This window comes from Ochotona princeps, chromosome 12 (assembly GCF_030435755.1).
Source record: "Ochotona princeps isolate mOchPri1 chromosome 12, mOchPri1.hap1, whole genome shotgun sequence".
Lineage (NCBI taxonomy): Eukaryota > Metazoa > Chordata > Mammalia > Lagomorpha > Ochotonidae > Ochotona > Ochotona princeps.
In genome coordinates, this window is record NC_080843.1 from 67,814,134 (window position 1) to 67,841,938 (window position 27,805).

Here is a 27,805-nt window from a genome sequence, read left to right on the forward strand (position 1 = left end):
ACAGCAAAGTCCCCTGGCCACCTGCTTGGGAATGCCTGTGGGAAGACAGGGACATGCTACAGGTGACATCAGCAGGTTATCCAGCACACAGGAAGCTTCTGGAACTGTGACTGTAAGATGACATTATGTCACAGTGCCACTAACATTCTTCTAGCATTTATTACTAAGAAGCTTCCTTTCTGGAATATGCAAGCTGCATGTGGTTAGACGGTAGGGTGTCCAGCAGAACCCACTCCAGATTTTTGGGGTGAAGAGATGTGCCAAACTGGGGTCACAGCGTGCAGGAAGGACATTCTGAGAAAGGACAGTCCCTAGCCCACCAGGCCGTTCTGGAGTCAGTGCAAGGGACACATGCAAACAGCTCTCAGCATCTGCTGTCTTGGTCCCTGGGGTGCACTGGGCACAACTGTTCACCCTCTGCCAGGGACACCAACAAGGCCAGGAAAACAACAGGAAGACCACTGGGCCCAAGAATTTGTTTCCCTGGGCTGCAATCTAAACATAAAACCTTCACTAAGAAAAAGAAACAGCAGCGTGGCCTAACAGCTAAAGTCCTCGCCTTGAACGCTCCGGGATCCCATATGGGCCCCGGTTCTAATCCCAGCAGCTCCACTTCCCATCCAGCTCCCTGCTTGTGGCCTGGGAAAGCAGTCGAGGACGGCCTGAAGCCTTGGGACCCTGCACCCGCGTGGGAGATCTGGAAGAGGTTTCCTGGTTATTGGCTTCGGATCGGCACAGCACCGGCCGTTGTGGCTCACTTGGGGAGTGAATCATCAGACGGAGGATCTTCCTCTCTGTCTCTCCTCCTCTCTGTATATCTGACTTTGTAATGAAGGTAGATAAATCTTTAAAAAAAAAAAAAAAGAAAAAGAAACATAGTTATCACATACTCTTATATAAGAACATTTCTCAAAAAGTCAACTGTGAAGTGCATTTCTGTTCACTGAGTCACATTAGCCTGATTTATAAGATATTGTCAGCAGAGAACTATTAGACCTTCATAGGAACAGTTACACTGAGGATGTAATAAAAGTCAAACTAAAAATTGCAACACGACACTAAAAATCACAGAGTAAACAAACACAATTTTAAATGAATCATAAAATGGCATTGTCATGGTCAAATACAAAATGCTGTACATGGAGGCCGTTTTGCAGCTGCAGGACAGACACACACAAGAAGCAGCTGTGTGGTGAGGATTTCCCAGCCCTAACCTGAATCGTCAATGTTTTGGCACTGCACTGCTTAAATTTTAACCTCAAATTTGCAATGCATTAAAAGAACAACGCAATTTTCATTTCAAGTGGTTAAAACATGTTCATTTTATTTTAAACTAATTCTGTAAAAGCAAAGTACTGAAACTTCTGGAATAAATGTTAGAAATTCTAAGTCTAGTACTATTTCCAATACAATTTGTATCAAACAATGACAGTAGAACAGCTGCCATTTACTGCGCACCCGGATGTGCCAGGCGATGGGTGGGTGGTTCCATGGCTGTGCAAAGCAGGCTCTCTCCACCTTAGTGAGGCTGCCCTGTGACTTTCCCGGGGACAGCAACAGGGCGTGGGCCACAGGCTGGATGACTTAGGACTGTTACATGCTGGAAATCTGGCCTTGGTGGTAGCAGCCCCGGCGGTGGCTTCTCTCTGTCCACTCTATTCTCCTGAGTTCTGCGGTAGCTGCTCTGATGCGGAGCTATGGTTCTTGCAGTATGGTCTGTTCTCTCACTGAGAACTTGCTGGACCTGGGCACAAGCTGACTCATGTGTCCTGGGACAGACATGGAAGTCTTGTGTAGATATTCTAGGTGATTCTATCATTACAGTCTGAGGACCACTTAGCCACCAAACTAAGGCTGCAGCGAGTCTAGGCTGATCCCAAACCAAAAGGCAACAAGAGTTTTCAACACTCATCGAGCATTTGAAAAGCAATAATAACTCTGATATATTAGTTAATGTTGCTTACAGTGCTCCCTTGAGGCAATATAAAAATCTAGTAACAGACACTGCAATCATTTTAATAGGTTAAACTAGCTTTCAGCAAGACTCATATGGAGGGACTCTCACTGTCCCTTTCTTCAGTCTAAACTGTAATTTCAATGCAACTGGAGGGCCAAATATTTCCATATCAGAATGTAAAGTGCATCTCAAGGTTTCACAGGTTAGAGGTAGAAGGTGGGTGAACCAGCTCTCTTTAACAGAAGCTGTGTACTGGAAATCCCTAAATGAGGACTGAGAGTGGATCAAGGATGATGCCCCAGAGGGCTGCATGGCAGGTGACTGCTGTGAGAAAGGGACAGAGGTCTCCACAACCTGATTTATGGCAAGGGCCAGCTTTAGCGTGGCCTGATCACAGAACTGGAGGGAGGAAGCCAAACGCACAAGTCCCAAACACGTGTCTGGGCCGATGCCGGCAAAGCCAGCCATGGGGCACGCAGGCTGGGGCGTGGGCGAAGGGAAGACTCCTGGGCCGATGCCGGCAAAGCCAGCCATGGGGCACGCAGGCTGGGGCGTGGGCGAAGGGAAGACTCCTGGGCCGATGCCGGCAAAGCCAGCCATGGGGCACGCAGGCTGGGGCGTGGGCGAAGGGAAGACTCCTGGGCCGGTGTCGGCAAAGCCAGCCATGGGGCACGCAGGCTGGGGCGTGGGCGAAGGGAAGACTCCTGGGCCGATGCCGGCAAAGCCAGCCATGGGGCACGCAGGCTGGGGTGCGGGCGAAGGGAAGACTCCTGGGCCGATGCCAGCAAAGCCAGCCATGGGGCACATAGGCCAGGGTGCGTGGGCGAAGGGAAGACTCCTGAGCTGACACATGAACTCAAGGAGTCAGGAAATAACAAAAGTGCAAAAGGCAGGGTGACAGGAGGAAGCAAGAAGTACCCTGGGAAGGACTGCTTAGTGCTTTAAATTTGTGCCAAGAGAACCAACCATCATCATCACTGACTGAAAAAGGGCTCAGTAGCAGAGTTCCTAACATGCCATTCCCCTCCATGGGCAGAAAGCTTACCTATGCACAGAGAGGTATTATTTGTGTCGGGCTGAAGTGAACCCAAGGAGAAAGGGGGAGGAGAGCAGCAGGGGAAGCCAGGGCAGAGGCCAGACCCTGGAGGAAGCACCTGCTGTGTCCTGGGGCACCGACTGGAGCAGCACTATGGGGAAGGTCACCCGGAAAGCCAAGAGGCAGCAACAGGGGAACTTTTTGCCATAAAACTTGACTTGATTTGAAGCCACTTCTGCTCTTTATTCAAGCTGCATGTGAATATTTTTATGTGTCACCAAGGAGAAACAATATGTGTCATCAAAGTGCTCACCATGAGTGTTAATGCTATATAGCACCATGTCATCTTATTGCACTCTAGAAATTTTCACTTTCACAAACTCCCAGGCCCCAGAAGTTTGACATGACGGACTGGGGATCAGTATAGCTGTCTATTGCTTACTTAGAATGAACTGCTAAGCCACATCTCTAAAACCAGTACTCAGCAAAATCCAAACCCAGATAGTCAAAGGGATACATTAAAAGCAGGAGTGAGGGGAGGGGGTGAGGACAGTCCAAGTAAGGAGATGGCTTGGGGCTAGAAGCAGGCTGGGAGACAGCCACCTCCATCAGGACCACGAGACAGAGTTTCCTGACGTAGCAGATAGTCTCTGGCATCATTAATTTCTCAAGCTCTGGGTCACTGCCCCAATGGCTTAATGGCAACTGGGCAGGACAGTGACTTTTGCTGAGGAAGCTGCACCGAGTCTTGGGGAATCTGGTGGTCTGGCTACAATTAGATGCCACTGATACCTCTACCTGCCTGAGCACGGCGCAGAGAGCTAAGGCTCCCGAAGAAGGCTTGTCCTAACTGCACTTTCTACCCCTGCGAAAGCCAGAACACACACGCTCTCCCTGCCATGACAGCATGCAACAGCTCTGGAAGCTGTGCAGCTTTCCAGACGGCTTCCAATTGTCTTGAGCGCAAAGACCGCGGTACTGAGCCTGACGTCCGGCATACAGCTAGCATGCAGGAAGTGACATGAATGGACAAAAACCCTACTTCAACTAAGGACTTCATTTCCTTTGTTCCGACTCCTAGATCACAAACATGCACAACAGAACTATGTGGGTTCATCCCAGGGGTCTTCAAAAAGTCCCCGAGATAGATGTCATCACAGAAAAACTCCACATGGATTTCAAAAAACTTTTGCACTAGAATAACATCCTTTATTTCCATTTTCCATGACTTTTTTGAGGCCCCACTCTATGTGCAGGATAGGGCAGGGTATGGACAGGGGAGAAGCTGGGTACACGTGTCGCTCAGTATCCCAGGACACGATGTCCTGTGATGTCCGAGCCCTGTATAAATTGCATAGTATCTGCACGGAGCTTACACAGGTCCTCCTGTGTACTTCATCATCTCTGGAGTGCTTTCAATATGTGATACAAGGTAAATATTATGCAAATAGTTATTGCACTATTTAGGTAGTAAACAAGAAAAAAGTCTGAATGTGTTCCATCGAGACATACATTTGTTTGAAATATTTTTGACCTGTGGTGAGTTGAATTTTTAGATGCAGAATTGCTGGAGATGGAGGACCGACCAAATGTTCACAAATCCCAAGCTAGCATTTGTTTTTTTCTGACTTAATTTCTTTAAAACCATCAAATTTCTGCTAAGTTTAGCTTTATGTTATCCACCTGAATTAGAGAAAAGGTAGATTCTCATTGATAGCAAAAAAAAGATGGAAATTTTTTTTAAAGCTTCTTACTAACAAAGTCATAATAAACCACAGACAGCATCAAAGAACTTCAGAGAAGCAAGAAGCGTTACAAATAACCAGCAGCCTCTGGCGTTTATGGAACAAGTCCGGAAATACACAGATGCTGTTGTAACTCGCTCTGGGACTGCGTCTACACTACGTGATCCATTCAGGTACTGTGTCTACACTACATGACCCACTCGGGGACTGTGTCTACACTATATAACCTACTTGGAGACTGTCTCTAAACCACCGTGACCCACTCGGGGACTGCGTCTACACTATGTGACCCTCTTGGGGACTGTGTCTATACTACCAGTCACTACAGAATGGGGCTGCTGGTGTTTAGACCATCCCACTTCTCACGGTACTCCTTTTAAACGAAAACTTGAAAAAAAAAAAAGCAGCAACACAGAAAAACCTCATTAGAATGTCCATCCATGATAATCTGTCCAGCCTGAGCCAGGTAAGCAGTCAACTGACAGAAACTAACACGATTATTTAAGAACTAAAAGCTGTTAATCAGTACTTGTGCACACATCAGATTGATCAAATTAATTGGAGAAAGTGAGGTTTTACTGTGTAGAAAACAAACAAGCACACAGATAAAGGACAGTTTGGAATTATTCTAAGACGGTTCTAGAAGCCTGTGCACTACAAAGTTGTCAAGCCTAGTCTTCTGAGAGCAATAAGACACTTACCACTGCCAGCACTCCCCTCTCTTCTGCCACGGGAGCTCCCGCTGCCATCTCTGCCCGACTTTATGCGCTAAAGCAACAAGAAAACACGTTTAGAAGAAGCGATTTTCCTTCAAAGCTAAATTCAACCAATGGTTGATTAACAACAACAAAAAAAGACTTATTCACTTATTTATTTTAATCCAGAAGGCAGAATTTAGAGAGAGAAAAGGAAAGATACAGAAGGTCTTCCATCTGTTGATTTACTCCCCAAATGGCCACAATGGCCAGAGCTGAGCTGATGCCAAGCTAGAAGCCAAGAGCTTCTTCAGGGTCACTCAGGTGGGCATGGGGGTCCAAGGACTTCAGCCACCCTCTGCTGCTTTCCCAGGCCATGGGCAGGGAGCTGGATTGAAAGTGGAGTAGCCAGGACATGAACTGTGCCCATTTGCGATGCTGGCATCACAGGGTGTAGGATTGGCACACTGGCCCCTAAAGGTTGATATGTAAAATTAGCATTATTTATAATCTTCAGGATTAATTCATCATACATAGAATCAAATCCTCCGGGAAACAAGCTGAGCTGTCCCCCAAGATTCCTACAGAATGCAAAACAGGCATTTTAATTCCTGTGCAATTATAACCAAGCAGTATTTTCACGGCTGAAACAGTAGTTTCAGGGAGTCTGGCAGAGGAGAGGAAGGAAATTACCAAAGAGCCATTTCCTGTATGAGTCCTAATCTAGCATGGTTGCAAATGAACTACTCCATGGTGAAAGAAGATATAACGGCTTTGCAAGCCCTGGAGGCTGGCACACCTGTGTGGCCCTGTTCAGAATTCCCAAGTCTGCAAAAGCAGACCCTGGGAGGCGGCCGTTCCTGCTTCCCAGCTTGGGCCCGGTCCAGGCTCATCAGCTCCACCTGCTATGGCATTTGGGAGAGAGCCGGTGGAGGGAAGATCTCTGTTTCAAATACGTGCATACATAAATGAGACTGGTCGGTGCTAACCATTGGTCTAATACCTTTTGAAGTTATTCTCAGTGGAAACCCTTAAAATCCTTTAACTATAACAGGTAGTTTTATACTTTTAAGTTACAGATGAATATAAAAAGGTCCATTAGTAAAATAGACAACAATTTATTATGTATTTTGATAAATCATACCTTAGGTAATGACTAGAAATGAAAAGTGACCTGGCTGCTCCACTGCCCCTCTAAGTCTCTGCTTGTGGATTAGCAGAGCAGTGGAGGATGGTCCAAGACCTTGGGCCCCTGAAACACATGAGCGGCTAGAAAAAGTTCCTTCCTCCTGCCTTCAGATCAGCTCAGCTCTGGCCATTGCGGCCATTTGGGGAGTGAACCAGCAGATGAAAGATCTCTCTCTCTCTGTAAAAATCTCTAAAAAAGAAAAAAAAAAGTGGCTCAAGGAAGTTCCCAGAGAGTGGGAAGCCACTGTTCATGATTTAAGAGGGTCAATACTGGAAGTCTACCAAATCAGAGAAGCTAATGCTTCTAAGTTATGTTAGTCTGTATGATCCGTACCCATGTTTGTAATAGTTTTGTGTTCCCTATTCAGGATAACTAACTTTAAAACTATTGATGTCTAAATTGGTGAAGTCTGAAGAAACTGATTCCACAAGCATCCAGTTTTACACATACATAACAAAGACTTGACATATGTATTTCTTTTTTATTCTTTTAAATTAAACACATAAAGTGATTATAGCAATTATCATAGTTTTTATTGCCATTGATAATATACATTTCATAGCTGTTCACATCCCATCTTACTTAATCAATATTTGGCACATGTATTAAATCTGATGTCATGGAATTATAAAACGGTGTTTAGGTTTCATCTAATACACCCTCCATTGGCATGAACTCCTTTCAGAATTCGGTTTTCAGCATAGTAACATGAATTTCAAGAACCGATTTTCTTTCTATGAAAGGCAGATGCTCAAAAATCATTTCACATTTTTCAATCTTCTAGGCTCAAATTTAAAGGATGTACTCTTCCAAAATAAGAACACTACTATCTTAATTCTTCATAAAACACAGAAGTGCACTTAAAGTGCTTCTAGATATGCTAATATCATCCTCAGAGCCATATTCTACTAAGCGAATAGCTTAAAGAAAAAACACCACTATTGTGGACAGATTCTTCTCTTGGGTTCAGGACTGTTGGCCACTTCACATCATCGAAAATTACAATTATCTGTTAGTAGCTATGTACTACAGATTGTATGCATTCTCAAGTACTTCTTCCCAAAGGGAACATACTTTTGTCAGAATATTATCCCCAAATTAGAATTTTGTTACATATTCTTCCTACCACAGCAGAACAGAAAAATATTTCCACTCCTTTTTTCTGACTGGCACTGTGGATGCCATACATGGGAACCAAAGAAGCCTGACATTTGGAAAATTAACAGAGAGCAGTTTGGGTCCTATATGGATACCTGTTCTCTCATTTCTTTCATTTTTTCCAACCTCTTGAGTTTTGTGGCATATTCTTGAACTTCTTTCAATCCAATATCTGTGCAGAGCCGAACCAAAAAACGTAGACCTACACAGCGAAAAGCAGAGTTAGGAAAGCATGTGCCAGTCTGGGACCCGGGGAAGGACACCCACGCCGTGCTGCGTTCTTGGAAATCACTGACTTCGCAGCTTCCAGACCTGAGAGGAAGGACTTCCTAGGAAGGGACTTTAGACTCTTCCTCTGCCCTGTCCCTGTGCTGCCAGATCCTAGCCAGAACAAGGACACTGCTGGGATATGCACATTTCTTCACGCTCGGATGGAAGTTTCCTGAATACATACATAGTGTAAGGGAGACTGGTCTAAACACTGCAGTCTACACATAAAATAACTCAATAAATGTTTCTTTGACAGCCAGAAAATAATTAGTTTAGCAAGTCCTAAACATTTGCAAAGCACAAGGAATATTAAAACAGAATGAATTTTATTGTCATTGGGCTTAGAGCTGATGTCAAATATATATATAAAATAATTATAATATGGGGTAAAAGTGAACATCTTTAAGTGCCCATCCAGGTGAGGAACCAAAAAGTCCCAGTACCTGGCCCTTCCCACACACGCTTCCGAGGAATTCCCACAATTTTACCCTTGTTTTTTTTTTCTAACTTTTTTTCCAAAAAAATTTTTTCATCCTTTAATATATACCATCAAATGATAATTTAGTTTGCTTGCTCCTGGAACTTACAAAAGTGATATTATACTGTGTGCAGAATTTTCTTTTTTTGAATTCAAGACTGTATCTAAAATTATCATAATTTCCTTTGTGCCAAGAAGTGTTTTAGGAGTTCCATGAGACTTAATTCATTTAATTTTTTCCTTATGTATTTGTTCGAGTGTCCATCTGCTAGGTCACGTGCCCAAACACCTGCCCTGGCCAGGTCAGGGGGAAGCTGAGAGTGTGAGCTCAAGCCAGGCTTCACTAGGTGGCCGGACCCACTACTGGAGCCCAACCCACTGCTTCCAGGGTCTGCACCAGCAGGAAGCTGGAGTGAGGAGCCAACACCCCGATGTGGGGTGCAGCTTAACAACTAGGCCAAACAATGTCCTAAAGTTAATGTGATTCTTTTTTTTTTTTTTTTAAGATTTTTAAATTTTTATTGGAAAGGCAGATATACAGAGAGGAGGAAAGACAGAGAGGAAGATCTTCCATCCGATGTTTCACTCCCCAGGTGAGCCGCAATGGCTGGAGCTGAGCTGGTCTGAAGCCAGGAGCCTCTTCCTGGTCTCCCACACGGGTGCAGGATCCCAAAGCTTTGGGCCGTCCTCTCCTGCTTTCCCAGGCCACAAGCAGGGAGGTGGATGGGAAGTGGAGCCACCAGGATTGGAACCAGCGCCCACATGGGATCCCGGGGCGTTCAAGGCGAGGACTTTAGCCACTAGGCCACGCCGCTGGGCCCGCATTAATGTGATTCTTAGAGCATGCAGTGGATGTTAGCAAACATACTACTTGTCTTTTACATCTGTAAGAATGGCTTCTGCTGGGCCCGGAGCAGTAGCTTAGTGGATAAAATCCTTACCTTGCATGTGCCAGGATCCCATATGGGAGCTGGTTCTAGTCCCAGCGGCCCACTTCCCACCCAGCTCCCTGCCTATGGCCTGGGAAAGCAGTCAGGGATGGGACAAAGCCTTGGGACCCTGCACCTTTGTGGCAGACCCGGAAGAAGCTCCTGGCTCCTGGCTTCAGATTGGCTCAGCTCTGCTCATTGCGGCCACTTGGGGAGTGAACCATCAGATGGAAGTTCTTCCTCTCTGTCTCTTCTCTCTGTATATCTGATTTTCCAATTGAAAAAAAAAAATCTTTAAAACATGGCTTCTGTGATTTACAGTTAAATTACTTTAAAATTTGTCATTGTATCATTTTAAAATAATTTATTTCAGCCCATACAATAGCAATTAAGGTCACTGCAGGTAACCATTAAAACAGGTAGTTGGCATGGCAATTTACATTGTCACTTCAGACACCTTATTCCCTAACAAAGAACTCGAATTTGCCAGCTGTGGCTCCTGATCCCAGCCTTCTGCCAGAGCAGATCCTGATACGCAGGGCTGAGTTCCTGCCATCACATGACCTGGGAGGCACTCCCAGCCTCTCCCGCTAGCCCAGCTCAGATCGAGCCGCCAATCCAGCTGTCTCTCCCTCTTTTAAGTAAAGAAATAAATACTAAAAAAAAAAAAAAACCCTAAGAAAATCTTCCCCAAAATGATATTACCTCCCCAAAACCATCTCTACTTTTTGTATATTCTTTTCAATATATCCACTATTCCGTTACTCCTGTTTCTCACAAGTCATCATTTTGACATTATCAAATATATTTTAAACAAATCTCTCCACATTACCCACTCCAAACAGCCTCATTCCAAATTCCTGCTGACCAATTTGGAAGTCTAGCTGGCCCTTCCAAGACTTGCAGGCTTACCTCCCACTCCTGGTTACCTCCAGTTCCGGGCACTTCATGGGGTTCTACGTCAGAAACCTTTTGCTTCTTGTTGACTTCTCTATTACCCGCCTATCCCGGAGTTAAAATCTAATCTACTAAACAGAAAATTCTCCCAAACTTGCAAAATTTAATTATTTCTTTGTCCTTGTGGTTTACAGTTCTTAAATAGTGCACAAAAATGCATATTCAATTTGTTACATTTTTCAGAACAAGCTACAGTTCGAAGTAAATTATGCACTGTTGTGTCTCCTTGCCCAGGCTGAAGCTGTGTCAGGGTCTGTTCCCACCCAGGTCTCCCAATCGATGGCAGGGACTTAAACAGCTGAGCCACCGCCTGCCGCCTTGCCAGGCACCTTAGCCAGAAGCCTTGAACCCAGGCAGCCCTGTGGGATGTGGGCATCTCAGTGAAGAGGTTGGGATCCTGTGCCACAATCCCTGCCCCCACAGCACCTCTGCTGTCTGACGTATTCTGTATTTGCATATCACCGTCTCGTTCCCCTAGACAGCAGAGCACAACACCGAGTATTTCAGTGTGTCTTGCTTTCTGCCACATCCACAGTGCCAGACGAGTGGCTACTACCCAGCAGTAATAATCTCCATAATAATCTGGATATTGATAGAAAATTTACAACTATTACAGAACTAAAAAAGAAATAGTACTGAAATAACTGAACTTGTCATAAGTCGCCTATGTACACAACTGTAACTTTTTTTTTTTTTTTAAGATTTATTCCATTTTTATTACAAAGTCAGATATACTGAGAGGAGGAGAGACAGAGAAGAAGTGGAGCTGCCGGGAAAACTAACAAACTAGTGTTTCCTACAAAGCTAATTTTATAATTGATGACATACTGACATAATGTTTTAAAATTAGAGTAACAAAAATAATTTCGTTTCAGTACAGTATTTTTCAGCCTCAAAAATTGCACAGTAAAATGAAGTTAAAGATGCCTTCTATTTTACATTACAGTTTGTGAACTCTGAAGAACTAATAAACTCAAATTTATTTTTAAAATTATGTAAAAGTCTGAAGCACATGTTTGTTTTGAAGAGAACCTGGTGGAATATTTAAATCCATCAAAATCAAAGTTGTAGAAAAACGCATACTTAGTCAAATTTTCTGATCCTATAAAAATACTTAAACATATGTATCACAAATTATAGGTCAGCATTTATATGTACACAATTAAAGTAGCAAATGCAATTCTATATTAGAACCTAAAATGTGATAATTTATAAAGTTACAAAAAGTATTGTCACTTACACTCAACATTTTCTGGGAATTTTCTGTGAATATCTTTGTAAGTATCTAATGCTTTTTGATAGTTACCTGTAAGTAAAAAATAGAAAAATATAATATATTAATAAATTATAGAACTAATAGGATCCAACAAAATACTAATTTAAATACAAAATGGTGATACTCTTTAGTGGTGTGCATATCTGCCACAAGCATACTCACATCATTCTTTTTTTTATTTTCATTTTATAACATTGTTTCATAGGCTCTGAGGTCCTCCCAACCCCTTCCTGTACCCTCCCCGCCTCCCCCATGGTGGATTCCTCCACCTTACTGCAGTATTACAGTTCAAATCCAGTCATGCTTCTTTCATTGCAAGCATAGAGTCCAGCATCTTACTGTCCAGGCAAATTCAAGTTTCTCGGGGAGACCATCTCTAAAGGTAGAGCTGGCAGAATATCATCCCGATCAATTAAAAGCCATAACATAATATCAACAACAATTTACAACATTATGGAGTAAATTAACAAGGTATTGAGTAACCAATATGTTGAAAAATGCAAGTTCTTAACCACATCCTGTGACTACTTCATCGACATTTCAATTTTAGTTTATATACAACCAGCTTCTATCCACCTTAAAATGGCTATAGGATACTATTCAGCTGTCACGTGTCTATTTTCATTTTTGTATTTAGCAGTTTATTGTACTCAAGCATAATTTTTACTGAACTTGGCAGATTTTAGGATAGTCCAAACTGGCTTGTAACTTTAACAAGGCATATGTCAACAGTTGAGGCACAGAACAGTTTTAGGAGGGGTGTGCAGAGAAATCTTCAATACCCCAGTGAGGAGTAACTTATTTTTGTGTCCTACTTAGTAAGGTAGTGAGGCCCCGCTGACTGTTTCCTGTCTGGTTCTAAGCTTTCCTTGTTGTTCTCTATCTATTCTAATTTTGTTGTTGTTGTTTTTTTGTTTCGTTTTTGGGGAGAGGCTCCGGGGCGACCCTGATGGTCACTGCAGGAGAGGGTGGGGATCCAAAGTTGGAACTAAGTAAGGACCAGAGAAAGCTCCTCTCCCTAGTCCCGAAGGAAGTTTACTGTTCTTCTGTTTCTGCAGACGGCTGAGGGCTCCTGGCTGTTGTTCCGATGACCTTGGATCCTACGAGGAAGAATTTGGGCTTCTTCCATCCCATGTGGGAGATTCAAATGGGAGTGCATGACTTCAGAGTTCTTGGCCTCCGAAGGCACTCCAATTCCCCGACTCACATCATTCTAACACACCCAGAAGGAAAACGTATAACACAAATTTGAAAAAGATCTAAAGCAGAAGCAAATGGATAAAATTTACTTCCACATTTAAATTAAATATTTCAATGGCAAAAAACTAAAATTCATTCTATTTTCTAAAACAAAGATTATCCCAAGTGAACACTTAGTGAATTAAAAATAATATAAGTTAAAAAACCATAAGTGATATATTAATAATTTCAATGTCATCTGTGTTTTTTGGAAAAAAGTGAAAATCAAATTAAAAATTTTTTTTCTAAAGCTATTAAAAAGTTTATATAAGAAATTGTTCTAGAATAAAATAAACATGTACAGCAAAGAATTAGAAAAATGGGGTTGGGATAATGATTGTTGCTTGTCTTAGAAAGCAAGTTATAAATCTTTTTAGGCCTCACTGTGCAAGAATACTTCAAAAAGTTTATAAAAAAATAAATTTATTTTGGTGTAAAAGTTCTGAAGATCATGGAGTTTTCTCATGAAACATATTTTCCGCGAGCTTCTGGAAGCTCCTCTCTGTGAGGGAGCGGGGGAGGGGGGTATTCTTATTCCTCGGAGAGCTGTTGTGAGCCCTGCATCAGAGAGATGAAGAGCGCACAGCACTGTTTGTGTGACCCCAGTGGGCAAATGTCTCACATTCCAGAGAGCGCCTGTGGACGCAGGCATCATGTGCCTGACATGGAAATGGACACAGGCACCTGAGGATTCATGCAGACAGAAATAAAATGTCTATACTAGAATCATGTTGTTCAGCCAAAACAAAGGGCAGTGAGTGTAAATGATTTGAGAAGGAACCTGAATGTGTATTAAAATATTTACAGAAAAAATGAAAACCAGCCTTTTATAACAGAATGGATACAGCTGGAAATCATTAATGTTCAGTGAAATAAATCAGTGCTCAAAAGACAAATACGTTTTTTTCCAATATGTGGTAGTTAATATGGAATATAAAGAAAAGTATAACAATGACACTGATGTCTTGTGATTTGATTATTGTTTATAGCCCTTGTCAATACTCCTATGGAACTGTGGTCTTTCTACTTCTTTTTAATAAAGTTTTATTTTTATTGGAAAGTCAGATTTACAGAGAGGATGAGAGACAGAAAGAAAGATCTTCCAACCGCTGGTTTACTCGTTAAGTGGCTGCAACAAGCAGAGCTGAACCAGGAGCCAGGACCTCCTTCTGGGTCTCCCACACGGGTGCAGGGTCCCAAGGCTTTGGGCCGTCCTCCACTGCTTTCCCAGGCCACAGGCAGGGAGCTGGATGGGAAGTGGAGCAGCTGGGACACAAGCCGGCACCCGTATGGGACTGCGGTGCACACAAGGTGAGGACTTTAGTCACTAGCTTACCCTGCAGGGCCTGGTCTTTCTACTTTTTACTTGTTGAACATGGTTAAATGGTGCATTAAGTCTGTAATTATACAGTAAACTGAAATTGTGCTGCTGTAAAAATTAAAGGGGAATAAAAGAATAGAAGGTGGACTGAGGGAAGGAGGGGAGTAGAGGCCCCAGACTAGAGGAGACCACAAAGTCAGCACTTCACAATTAGTGTTTCCCCTGGATTTTCTTTAAAAAATGTTTATTTATATTGGAAAGGCAGGAGAACAGAAAAGAGAGACAGAGAAACATCTTCCAAGCCAGGAGTCTCCTCTGGGTCTCCCACGCGGGTGCAGGGTCTCAAGGCTCTGTGCCATCCTCTCCTGCTTTCCCAGGCCACAAGCAGGGACCTGGGTGGGAAGTAGTACAGCTGGGAGACTAACTGGTGCCAATACAGGATCCCGATGTATGCAAGGCAAAAATTAGCAAGTAGGCCATTGCACAGGGCCCTTCCCGGGTCATTTTTATGTTGTACAGTATGTGTAATCTCATCAGCAGGAATTCAGAGGTGCTGAACTACCAAAGCCTCTTGAGCAGGACTCTCAGAGCATGCCCCACGATGGGGATCCTGGGGTGGTGTCGGGTGACTGTCCTCCACCCCAGGGTGCAAAGGCGGTTGGGAGGCTGGGTGTAGCTTCTCTCCTTGTCCCCCTCCTTCCCCCAGATACAGGAAGGAAAAAAACAGAATGTGGAAATAATGGCTTCACCCATCTTCCTGTAGCCCTTGACCCATATCACCCTAATTAACTATGTAAAAAATCATCTAAATAAATAAACAAATCTTTTTTTTTAAGATTTATTCATTTTATTACAAAGTCAGATATACAGAGAGGAGGAGAGACAGAGAGGAAGATCCTCCGTCCGATGATTCACTCCCCAAGTGAGCCGCAACGGCCGGTGCGCACTGATTCGAAGCCGGGAACCTGGAACCTCTTCCAGGTCTCCCACGTGGGTGCAGGGTCCCAAAGCTTTGGGCCGTCCTCCACTGCTTTCCCAGGCCACAAGCAGGGAGCTGGATGGGAAGTGGAGCTGCCGGGATTAGAACCTGTGCCCATATGGTATCCCGGGGCGTTAAAGGCGAGGACTTTTTTTTTAGCCGCTAGGCCACGCCACCGGGCCCAATAAATAAATCTTTAAAAAATATATACATATATAATATTAGTTTTTAAGCACATCATTGTTCAATTCGCAGTCTACAACTATTAGCAACTCTATCCTTCAAGACAAGTTTCATCACGGAACTTGTACGGATTGTAATAAAAGTAACAGAAAACCAACATAGCTGGTGATCTCTGGTGTAAAGCATGTGTAATCCCAGCTGCCCCAGCTCTGAGCTATCTCGCTGAACACACGTGACACTGAGGAAGTGGAAATACAAATTAATACATCAGAATGCCTGCTTATTTCCATGCCTAATTTGTGAAAATGATTACATGTCGATTCTGTGAAACAGTGCATCTTTTCAAAGAGAGCTACTGAGATACAGAATTAATATCCACTTTGTAAGTCTAACTTTTCTGGGTATGTGGCAATAATCACTATGATATTTTTCAAATATGTATAGTTAGTAAATCTTACCGTGTTACTAAGCAAGTATGACAACATTTTTAAGCATAATTGTATGTGTGACACTACATTTTTATGCATGATTACCTAAAAGAAAAAAAACATACTGTAAAATGAATAAAATGAAAGCACTTACCACTTCTTCTAAAACAACTAGCTACCATCAGCTGCCATTTTACTTGTGTAGGCCTAAAAAAGAAAGAAATTAGGTGAAATCAGAGCCACAATAAAAGTATCTGTGATGGTTTTATAAAGCATCAAGTAAGTATCACACCCTTTTTGACTATGTTAGATCACTTTTTAAGATTTATTTTATTTATTTATTTTTTTATTGCAAAGTCAGATAAACAGAGAGGAGGAGAGACAGAGAGGAAGATCTTCCATCTGATGTTTTCACTCCCCAAGTGAGCACAACGGCCGGTGCTGTGCCGATTCTAAGCCAGGAGCCAGGAACATCCTCCAGGTCTCCCACACGGGTGCAGGGTCCCAAAGCTTTGGGCCGTCCTCTCCTGCTTTCCCAGGCCACAAGCAGGGAGCTGGATGGGAAGTGGAGCTGCCGGGATTAGAACCGGCGCCCATATGGGATCCCAGGGCGTTCAAAGCGAGGACTTTAGCCGCTAGGCCACTGCGCCGGGCCCTAGGTAATTTTTTGATTACTGGAAATAGTAGATGCAAAACTCTCTCAATACTCCCTGTCATATTACGACATTTGTATTTAGGAGTCTTGGGTTCGGGCATTTGGCCCGTGAGGGTGCTCTCACCCCACAGCAGAGAGGCTGGGTTGGATTACAAGCTCTAGCTCCAAACACCTGCTTCCTGCAGATGTGCCTTGGGGAGGAGGCAGTGAGGGCTCATGCGGCTGAGTGCCCGCAAGGTACACTGTAGTCCTCAACTGTATTCCTGCCTCATGGCTCTGCTGCGGCCAGCCCAGGCACCAGGAACATTCGGGGAGTGGAACAGAGGACGGGAATTCTCCTTGCTTGCTCTCTGCTTCAAATAATTATTTTCCAAAATTTAACATTACTATGAAGTTCATCTAGTTTATACCTTAGATATCCTTTTTTTGTGAAACGGTGCCTAATATCAATTGCCTAATAAAATTCCACACAAGGATTATTCAATAATTCAGCCTTGCTCTGTGATTCCAATGATTCTAAGTTGTACGTCATCTTAAAATTCAGTGTAGCTAAACTCAAAGTAGAACATGATGGTCTCCAATTTACCTTGTATCGTTATGTACAAAACATTCTGATATGGACTTGGAGATATTTAAAGTCATCTATTTTTACTATTAGGACTCTAAAAACTGAAGTTATTCTAACACTGATATCATTTCTCACAAAAGAAGTAACAGTTGTTTGCTGAGATATATATAAGAAAAGTATGTAAGAGGGACTATCTTCAAGCAGATTCCATGCAAAGGGAAAAATATATCACAATAAAGATAAATCCAAATAAAATTCAAGGAAAGACTACTAATTAGTGAACACTAATATCTTTTCTTTAATGAGACATTAACTAAACAAAATCTGAATAATTACTTACTGTATAAGAGAAGCTCTTTCAAAGTACTGAATGGCTTTTTCACAAAACTGTGTGTCAATGTAATAGGCTCCAAGCCACTCTATGACTTCAATATTAGAAGGAAAATACCTATATGACTGGAAAAAAATACAAAATCTGGTAACTTTAGTGCTAACATAATTTACTTGAGTACTGAATAAGTTATTTTATCAATGCGAAAAGTGCCTTAATAAAAAAGTAGGATTGCCTTTTGAGATACCACCACCACCCCATAGAGGTGCCAGTTTGAGTCCTGGATGTTCCACTTCCAATCCCGCTCCCTGCCATTGTGCCAGGGAAAATAGCAGAAAAGGGCCCAAGTGCTTGGGTCTCTGTAGCCACAGGAGACACTCAGGCAGCTCCTGGCTCCCTGCTGCTGCCTTCTCCAGCTCGCTCTTTCTTGTGGTCATGTGGGGCAGTGAACCAGTGGATTAAAAAAATCTCTCTCCGTCTTCCTCTAATTATGACTTTCAAATAAATAAACCAACCTTCACAATAAAAGATACAAATTACAAACATCAACAATGAAAAAGATAACTCTTATACAAAAGTATTAGCTAAGGGCCTGGCAGCGTGGCCTAGCGGCTAAAGTCCTCGCCTTGAAAGTGCCAGGATCCCATATGGGCGCTGGTTCTAATCCCTGCAGCTCCACTTCTCATCCAGCTCCCTGCTTGTGGCCTGGGAAAGCAGGAGAGGACGGCCCAAAGCTTTGGGACCCTGCACCCACATGGGAGACCTGGAAAGAAGTTCCTGGTACTCGGCTTCAGATCGGCACAGCACCGGCCAATGTGCTCACTTGGGGAGTGAATCATTGGACGGAAGATCTTCCTCTCTGTCTCTCCCCCTCTCTGTATATCTGACCTTATAATAAGAATAAAATAAATCTTTAAAAAAAACAAAAGTATTAGCTATCAAAAATACTTCAAAAAATTTGAAACTATATTTAGAAACCACACATTATTTCACATATTCAAAATTATCTTATAAATATCTCCTGGATGTACTGATACTGTAATGAGTCACATCTAGTATCTAAGAGAATCCAAAGGAATGCAACCATGCCTTAAAAAAAAAATGGAATAGTTTTGATTTTTGATTAAAATAAACATTAGGCTTCATTGCAGTTCCAAGAAGTTAAAACACAAAAAAGGTAACACACCTACCTCACAGTGACACTGAATAACATATCCACCTCACAGTAACAATGAAATGACATACTTACCTCACAGTGACACTGAAATGACACACCTACCTCATAGTGACACTGAAACGACACATTTACCTCACAGTGACACTGAAACGACACAACTGCCTCACAGTGACACTGAATAACATATCCACCTCACAGTAACAATGAAATGACATACTTACCTCACAGTGACACTGAAATGACACACTTACCTCACAGTGACACTGAAATGACACACTTACCTCACAGTGACACTGAAACGACACATTTACCTCACAGTGACACTGAAATGACACATTTACCTCACAGTGACACTGAAATGACACATTTACCTCACAGTGACACTGAAATGACACACTTACCTCACAGTGACACTGAAATGACACATTTACCTCACAGTGACACTGAAATGACACATTTACCTCACAGTGACACTGAATAACACACTTACTTCACAGTGACACTGAAACGACACACTTACCTCATAGTGACACTGAAATGACACACTTACCTCACAGTGATACTGAATAACACACTTACCTCACAGTGATACTGAATAACACACTTACCTCACAGTGATACTGAATAACACACTTACCTCACAGTGACACTGAAACGACACACTTACCTCACAGTGACACTGAATAACACACCTACCTCATAGTGACACTGAAATGACACACCTACCTCATAGTAATATTGAAATGCCTGGGATTTGTCTCCTTCGCTATCATATAATTCTCCTAGTTTAGACAGAGCTCTAGAATCAGTTGGAACCACGCTGATCAGCTGCATCAGCCATTCGATAGCTTGGTTGGGATCTTCCATTAATTCATATCTTGGGAAATGTCAGTTAAGGATAACATATTTCTCCTAAATTCATCACTAAATAAGCGAACTTAAAAATAGTATCGTAATACAACGATTTCTTAGACTACAGAAATGTGCTCCTTCCCACTGCTAACTCTAGACTTCTTCAGTGGTAAAGACAGAACTTTGAACAGTAACAAGTATATATATATCACTCCTTTTACTCTTTAACATCTTGCTTTTCATTTTCTTCATTACTATTCACTAAGATTATCAAATTCCTAGAATTGTTCAAAATTTGTCCTTTGAACAACAGTGTGCTCAATGAATTTTTCTTACTAGGTCCATCTCACTAAGAATAGTTTGAATTCATTTTTTCCTGTGGGTTTTCCTACTCCCATGTTAAACCAGAGGACAGAGACTTCCTTTTTTATAGCTTTATTTAATATATGGTAACTCTTCTGCATTTACTCAAATAACACATACCAACACTTACTGGTAATAATAATATAATACCAACACTTACTGGCCACTTACTATTTTTTTCATGTCTCAATAAAACAAAAATACTTCAGTTCAAAGTTTTATTGAAAAAGAAAAGTCTCCTCTTCTTAACGAGAAGTGTGATAATACCAGAAAAAAAAAAAAAAGGAAATTCATTTAAATAGTCTCAGGCATGTTAATTGCCTACCAGGATCTGTACTGGTCACAAACAGTGATGATCCTGGGGGTGGGGGTAACTGTGACACCAGCTGCTCTAACACTGACGAGGGCATCCTTCACAGTGTACTTCTTGAAAATCATATTTGGATGAAACTTGGAATGAACACAACAGTAACTTAAAACCCTACCTAGGAGTTTAACCCTTTCCAATGTTAGGTTAAAGGCTTTTTAAAAAATAGGATAGAAATTAAAGTGCTTTTCAGATAGTGTGAAAGGCATGAGAAACATTATTTTAACTTCTGCTTTTCTGAGTGTGGGAGGAATACATCCTCAAGAAATGCAAGAGTCATTGAAGAAATTGGCATTGGAGCAATGTTTATAGTTCTGCATTTCCCCAGAGCACTGGTATACACAGCACACATTTAACCAGTGTCTGCCAAATGAATGGAATGAATAAGTGAATTCATTAAGTTACAGCATAATTTTGGAGAGTTAAAGTTCTTTAGTGAATTACATGTCAGCTAAAAAAAATTACCCAAACTGAGCAAGACCAACCAGCAATGAGCAGTATTTTCCTTTTAATTAGAAAGTCAATGTTTCGGTAATACACTACAAACCTCAGAATTAATAGAGTCCTAAAGCATCTAATTTACCTTCAGTGAATGGCTTACGTATATTAAAAATGTCATGTTTAATTACTTCAAGTATTATTTCTAAAAATTAGCTTTTATTTAAAATTCTTATAATGGGAATGATCTTGTAAAAATAAGATGGCATGATTTTTTTTTTTTAAATCACATCACTCTATTGTCCTCATCACCCACTTCTAACACAAAGGTACATCAAAAATTCCAGGAAAGAGTGTTGTGGTACAGTAGATTAGTCACCACTCAGGGCATCCTCACTCCCTGTCGGAGTGCTGGTTCAAGTCTGGAGCCCTCCACTTTTGATGTGGCTTCCTGCTAATGTGTGTGGGAGGAGCGCGGAGCATGGCCCAAGCACTGGGTGTTCTGTCATCGACGTGGGCGCCCCAGATGGCGCCCCTTGCTTTCCGGCTTTAGCCTTATGCAGCCCTGGAAGCGGGGCGTATCTTGGACATAAACAGATGGAAGATCTCTCGTTCTTGTTCTTTGTTTTTCACTCCTCCCTCTGGAACTCCACTTCTCAAATAGATAATTCTTTCTAAAAGTTCATGAAAAAACGCATTATCTTTTACTTCCATCTTTCTGTGGATTTTTTACGGTATTCTTACGTTTGTCAATTATTTCTCTGGCTAAACTTATTTACTAATGGATACTCAATCCCAACTGAATGAATAATTATTCTAAAGTTTTCCAAATGAGATACACATTTGCAATCTGGTAGAGAACCTGGGCACTGTTTCGCAGGATAGCATGGAGTTTCAGAAAACAATCCAAAGCCTCATTTAGCCGGTTCAGCTTCTTATAGGAAAGGCCTTAAAAAAGAAGAAAAAAAAAGCAAACATTATTATAACCAGTATGACGTTACTCAAAACCACAGGTTCCACATCTGCAATTCAATCAGGGATTGTAACACAGAAAACTGCGTATGTACTAAATATGTGGACTTATTTGCCTGTTGTTACTCCCTAAAAACACCAAAACCACTGTGAACACAGCATTTACACTGCATTGGGTATTATAAGTCCTCTAGAGACGATGCACAGTATATGAGATGTGTGTGAATTTCATGTAAATGCTCATAGCTTGCCAGTTTTTATGATGGACTGGCACATTAGCAGATTTTGGTATCTGCCATGTTCTGGAACCAATCCTCCGCAGATACTGAGGGCCAGTATGGAAACACTCAGCCAGAAGAGAGTGAAGATGAACTGAGGATTTTTAAAAAAGAGCAATGAGGGTAACAGGAATTCTCATGGATAAAACAGGATATATAGTTGCAGTGATTTTTAAATTTCATCTGGAGGTAGAATCAGACAAACCGAGCAGAACACATAGCTTAGAAATGGACTCACTGTAGAATTTAGCTAACAGGCATTCAAGACCGGGGGGAGGACAGCATTGGGTGTGGCGGCTAAGTCACTGCCTGGGATGCCCGCACCGCACACCTGAATGTCTGCTTCACATCCTGGCTTCGCTGCTTGATGTCAACACATGCCTGGGGGCAGTAGGTGAGGGCTCATGTATTCGGGTCCCTGTCACGCACAGGAAAGGCCCCAATACAGTTCCTAGCTCCTGGATTTGAGCCTGTCCCACACCTAGGTGTTATGAGCATTTGCAGAGAGAACTGGTAGAGTCTCTCTTCCTTTCAAATACAACGAAAAGTAAACAGATAAAAATAAAGGAAAAGACACTGTTATAAATAAACGGTATCAGGACAAACAACCTTATGAAGGTACTTCAAAAAGTTTCGGAAAAAAATGAAAGATAAGTTTATTTGGGTGCAAAAAATTTTGAAATCTGTACATAACTTTTTCATAATACAAATTTTCATGAACTCTTAAAAGGCTCCCTCATACACATGGATTCAAAAATTTTTTAGTGCACACATAAGACTCAGGATGGGGGTGTGTGAAAACGACAGGAGAGATGAGAGGGTTCTGGGTCACTGCTCCCATGGGTGAGTGTGAGAACTGGGAATGAGGGCAGACCGGGCTGGGCAGTGCTACAAATCCCATTGGCTCACATGCGAGCTGGTTTAGGGTGAGAGCCAGACTGGGCCAAATGATTGTATCCACTGGGGCATGCATGATCCAGAGTAAGTGCAGGCTGGCTGGGCTTTGCTACAGCATCAGCCAGCAGATGCTGGGAATGGGGGCAAGTTGCATCAGGCTAGACTGACCTGGAAAAGTGTCATCCAGGGTTGGGAGTGGGCCTAGTAGGGAAATTGTGGGCACTCCTTTGATGGGTAGCATTTCCCACTGGTGAGCTTGAGAATCAGGGCTGGGGGCAGGCCTGATGGGAGTTATTGGAGCTCACTCCAACTAGGATGCAGTTCCTGCTGGTGTGTGAGGGTCAAGTGTGTGGTGGGTAGGGTTGGGCTAGCCTGCAGCATCCATTGGTTTGCATATGAGATGGGGCTGGAGACATAACTGACCAGGTAATGCAACCACCAGTGTGTGTACAGGCTGAAGTGGGTGGTGGACTGAGTCAGACCCTGCGCTGGCTGGCACACACAGCAGTCAGGTTGAGGTCACCTCTGGTGAAGTTTCTTGGGGACCCCCACAATTGGATCACTGGACATAAAACTCCAGGAAAATTGCAGGATCTGGGATCTGATCATGAAGGACATGTGTCAGAACTGGGCTGCCTCAGTTGCTAAAGACGGTGCAATGGATGGCATGCCCAGATGCTCGTGGGAGACATGACAACCAGTACATTGAGGCCTGCAGAGGACATCTGGTGCCATGGAGGGCAGAACAAATTGGACAGGTCTTCTGTCAAGTGTTGACAGTGAGTATCTGGCTGAACTGAGATTCCAAGGTGGACTGTGTCAACCAATGGACGTTAGATTTCCTCAACCACGGAGCAACAAAATCAACAGTATCTCAGAACTATTGAGATCACTTTAGCAGTAGCCTCAGAACATGCTCCACATTGGGGACCCTGGGATGACATCGGGTGGCCGTCCCCCATTCCTGGGTGATGTGGTTGGGCTGACGGGAACGGCCTCTCCCTTTCTTTTTCTTTTTTTCTGCAGATACAGGAAGTAACAAGTAAATTGGAGGCACTGCTTCATCCACTTTCCCCCATCCCACGACCCTCTCCACCCTAACCGGTGGTCCACACGGCTATGCATCCCTCTCAACTATGTAAACAGCATCAAAACTAAAATGAATTCATTCTAAAAAATTTTACTGCTGAAATAATTTTCAATTTTGTTTTCTATGACTCTTGAAGTAGAAATACAGATTCTTATTTCATAAAAACACACTGGATTTACTGAAAAACATAGTAAAAAATAAAGCTTTAAGGATGTGAAAATATGGGAAAATGATTTTGTAATTGTGGTGTAAGGAAAGCGCTTCCTAAATCAATAAAAACAAAACCACATTAAAAATCCACAAAATTTCGAAAGTCAAATTCAACTATATTAATAGAAAAACTCCTTCATCAAAGAAACCACAAACGTAGTTAGAACTTGAGCAGTGGAGTAGAGAAATATTTAAAACTTAAAAAGTGAATAAATCAGAACACATCTAGGCACGTAAGCTGCAACGGGAAGGCCTTTGCTCCTCTCTTCCAAGATAACAGACAGTCTCACCCTGGCCACCTCCTAAATGACTTGAAAAGTGACTTCTCAGGACGGGCCTGCCTGACCCCTGCTAAAACTGCTGGTTCCTTCGTTTGCCCCATTCTCCCAGGCTGGCAGCGGATTTTCTTTCCTCCTTCCGGCAGGAGATTGAAGAGTCTTCAGAAAGATCTAGTTGACTGATGGGCAGGTATCCAGCTAGATGCCAGACCAAATTCACGGCCTTACAGCAAAGTGCTGTTAACGCCACTCACACCCCCAGAGATGCCAGTCTGCCTTGTCAGCTCCTGAATAGCAGCACAGAGCCCAAGATCATTAGACCCTGAGAAAAAGCCATAAATGAAAAACAGACAACAACAACAAAAGAAAAACCCGGGCCTGGCAGTGTGGCCTAGTGGCTAAAGTCCTCGCCTTGAATGCCCCGGGATCCCATACGGGCGCCGGTTCTAATCCCGGCAGCTCCACTTCCCAGCCAGCTCCCTGCTTGTGGCCTGGGAAAGCAGTGGAGGACGGCCCAATGCATTGGGACCCTGCACCCGCGTGGGAGACCTGGAAGAGGTTCCGGGTTCCCGGCTTCGGATCGGCGCGCATCGGCCCGTCGTGGCTCACTTGGGGAGTGAATCATCGGATGGAAGATCTTCCTCTCTGTCTCTCCTCCTCTGTGTATATCTGGCTGTAATAAAATGAATAAATCTTTAAAAAAAAAAAAAAACCAGTAAAACAAGTGAACTTCCTAAAGTACAAAACACCTATGCAAGGAAAAAAATGCCCCCACATCCCCCAAAAAAGACTTCAGTAGGGCCTGGTGTGACGGCTAAATCTAAGCCTTGCACCTGCCGGGATCCCATATGGGCGCCGGCAAATATCCCGGTGGCCACGCTTCCCATCCAGCTCCCTGCTTGTGGCCTGGGAAAGCAGTGGAGGACGGGACCCTGTGTCCATGTGGGAGACCTGAAGGAAGCTCCTGCTTTGATCAGCTCAGCTCCTGCCACTGTGGCCACTTGGGGAATGAACCAGCAGACAGAAGGTTTTCTTCCTACATATCTGGCTTTCCAAGAAAAAAAATAAATAAAACAAATCTTTTTTTTTTTTTTTTTAAAAAAGGACTTCAATAAACCCTCAAGGAAATCAGCATGTTCCTAGCCCACAAACTCTTGCCAGGGAACAAGGACACAGGCTATGTGGAAAGCCTTCATGGTTTCTATTATTTTATTAAAAGCAACATCTACAGGTCACCGTTTAGCCTAGCAGACGAGATGCTGGTTAGGACGCCACATCCCACAGCTTCCTGCTGATGTGGACTTACTTCTGTAGGGCAGCAGTGACAACTCAGGAGCTGGATTCCTGCCACCCGAGTGGGAGACCAGGACTTCCTTCCAGCTCCCGGCTTCATCCCCATTCCATGTGGGCAGACGGGCCAGTGAGGCAGGAACTGGCACTGGGGACCCAGCCCAGGTACTCACATGCGAGCTGTATCTAACTGACAAATACCTGTCCATTCTCCCTAGTTTTGTTGTTGTAGAACTCTTCATTTATTGAAAACTGTTCATAATCAAAAGGGAACAAACAGAATTCTTAATTTATTGAAAACTGTCCATAATTAAAAGGCAACAAATGAAGTCTGGCAAAAGTCTGGCCAAAATGAAAGAATAATGAAATCTAACATCAGCAAGAATTTATAAAATCTGTTACTTTAACGTAGTATATTGCAAACAAAAAAATTGGAAGAGTGTTTTAGAAGGGGTACTATGACAACAGTCACCCAAGGTTTGTAAGTGCATAGATTTTGAATCATTAGCTCCATTTAAAATAATAATCTGAGAGTCTTTTCAACTTTTTGTTAAAAGGAAGTCAACGCCTCCTCTTAATGAGCAGGTGGTTTCACTTACCGATATTGTAAAGCGCTTCGGTACAAGAGGAGTCATTTCTTAGAGCCTCTTTATAGAACTCAGCTGCCTTTTCATAATCACCATTTGCAAAAACAGTATTCCCTTTGTTGGTGAGAGCAGATGGATTGTATCTATCAGAGTTTACAGCCAAATCTGCATAGCTGCTAGCTTGTGCAAATTCATTTTCCTAAATTGAAAAAAAAAAGACAAATAAACCGTTTGCATGTCAGTGAGCATCTTCGCTGTCTGAGAACAGCTGAGCAGTCTTTCTAAGGTTGCAGATATGGTAACACACATTCTACATACCTTCCTCTTGATAGGTTCTTTCTACAAAAGATGTTTAACCATCAAGCTCAGAAGTTTCTCGTGATTGACTTCCAAGCCTCAGGGTTGGAATAACAGGGTTAGAATATGTAGGTGGTTCCATGTTCAACGCCCCAAGTCCATGTGCTCATTTGCTGTCACACGCCCCTTCCCACCTGGAGCACTGAAATAGCTGAAGACATCGCTGCCCTCGGTGCTCTGCTCACAGTGCGTCCCTGCTGAGGGCTTTGTGCTTTCAACAGCCCATGGTCTCCTTTCTCTCCCCACTGCCAGATGCTGATCAGTACCTCACAACTGTCAAATGGAGAGTAAAAACAGACTTGCAAAACCGAGCTCCTCCTGACCCCACACATATCCATCTTGGCTCCAAATCGATCAGGAGCCAGAGGCACCTACACGCTAACCACTAAAGACCCACTGGGGACTTCCCAACCACACGTGTCCACAGCAGCCCAACACTGGGGAGGGGGCCCTGTCCAGGCAGGCAGCAGTGAGGAACACTGCCGTTTTCAATTCTGCCTGGAGACTGACAGGGAGTGGCCATATCCCCCCATTCAGCTTCCTGTCCAGGGTCAGCTGTGGAACTTTTTCCCATGGAACTGTTTCACTGGTTTGAGTGTAACACCCGGATAAATCTTGCCTGAGTTGAATATTGGCTTCTTGTCAACATGTATCAGCAAATGAGCCAAAGAAATCTGGGCAGATAGCAAACTGACATTTATGGGGCAGGCACTTGGCAGTAACGCTTAAGATGCTTCTTGGGGCAACTGCATCCCATAGTGGAAGCGCCTGGAAATCAATTCCACCTTAAAAAAAAATGATTCATTTTATTTTTATTGGGAAGTCAGATATACAGAGAGGGGCAGAGACAGAGAGGACGATCTTCCGTCCGATGATTCACTCCCCAAGTGAGCGCAACGGCTGGAGATTCACCAATCTGAAGCCAGGAGCCAGGAGCCAGGAGCCAGGAGCCTCTAGCGGGTCTCCCATGTGGGTGCAGGGTCCCAAGCCTTTGGGCCATCCTCAACTGCTGTTCGAGGCCACAAGCAGGGAGCTGAATAGAAAGCAGGGCTGCGGGGATTAGAACCGGCGCCCATATGGGATCCCGGAGTGTTCAAGGTGAGGACTTAAGCCGTTAGGTTACCGTGCCAGGCCCAATTCCAACTTCTTGCCAAGTGCACCTTGGGAAGTAGCAGATGATGAGTGAAGTACTTGTATTCATGTGGGTGACCAGTTGGAGTTCAGTGCTCCTGGCTTTAGGAGCCCGGCTTAGAGC

General features: G+C 43.1%; 1 protein-coding gene across 3 annotated transcripts in view; it reads right to left on the bottom strand.

The window, feature by feature from the left end:
* IFT88 (intraflagellar transport 88) overlaps positions 1-27,805 on the bottom strand; it is a 106,820-nt gene that overhangs the window by 9,952 nt on the left and 69,063 nt on the right. For all 3 annotated transcript variants that reach the window (XM_004577591.4, XM_036493378.2, XM_004577592.4), the window contains 8 exons: positions 26,206-26,392; positions 21,431-21,539; positions 19,298-19,448; positions 17,404-17,519; positions 15,995-16,047; positions 11,655-11,720; positions 7,876-7,982; positions 5,440-5,506 (listed from right to left, as the gene is read on the bottom strand). In XM_004577591.4, coding sequence (XP_004577648.2) covers positions 5,440-5,506; positions 7,876-7,982; positions 11,655-11,720; positions 15,995-16,047; positions 17,404-17,519; positions 19,298-19,448; positions 21,431-21,539; positions 26,206-26,392 — 856 coding nt within the window. The remainder of the gene's footprint in view (positions 1-5,439; positions 5,507-7,875; positions 7,983-11,654; positions 11,721-15,994; positions 16,048-17,403; positions 17,520-19,297; positions 19,449-21,430; positions 21,540-26,205; positions 26,393-27,805) is intronic.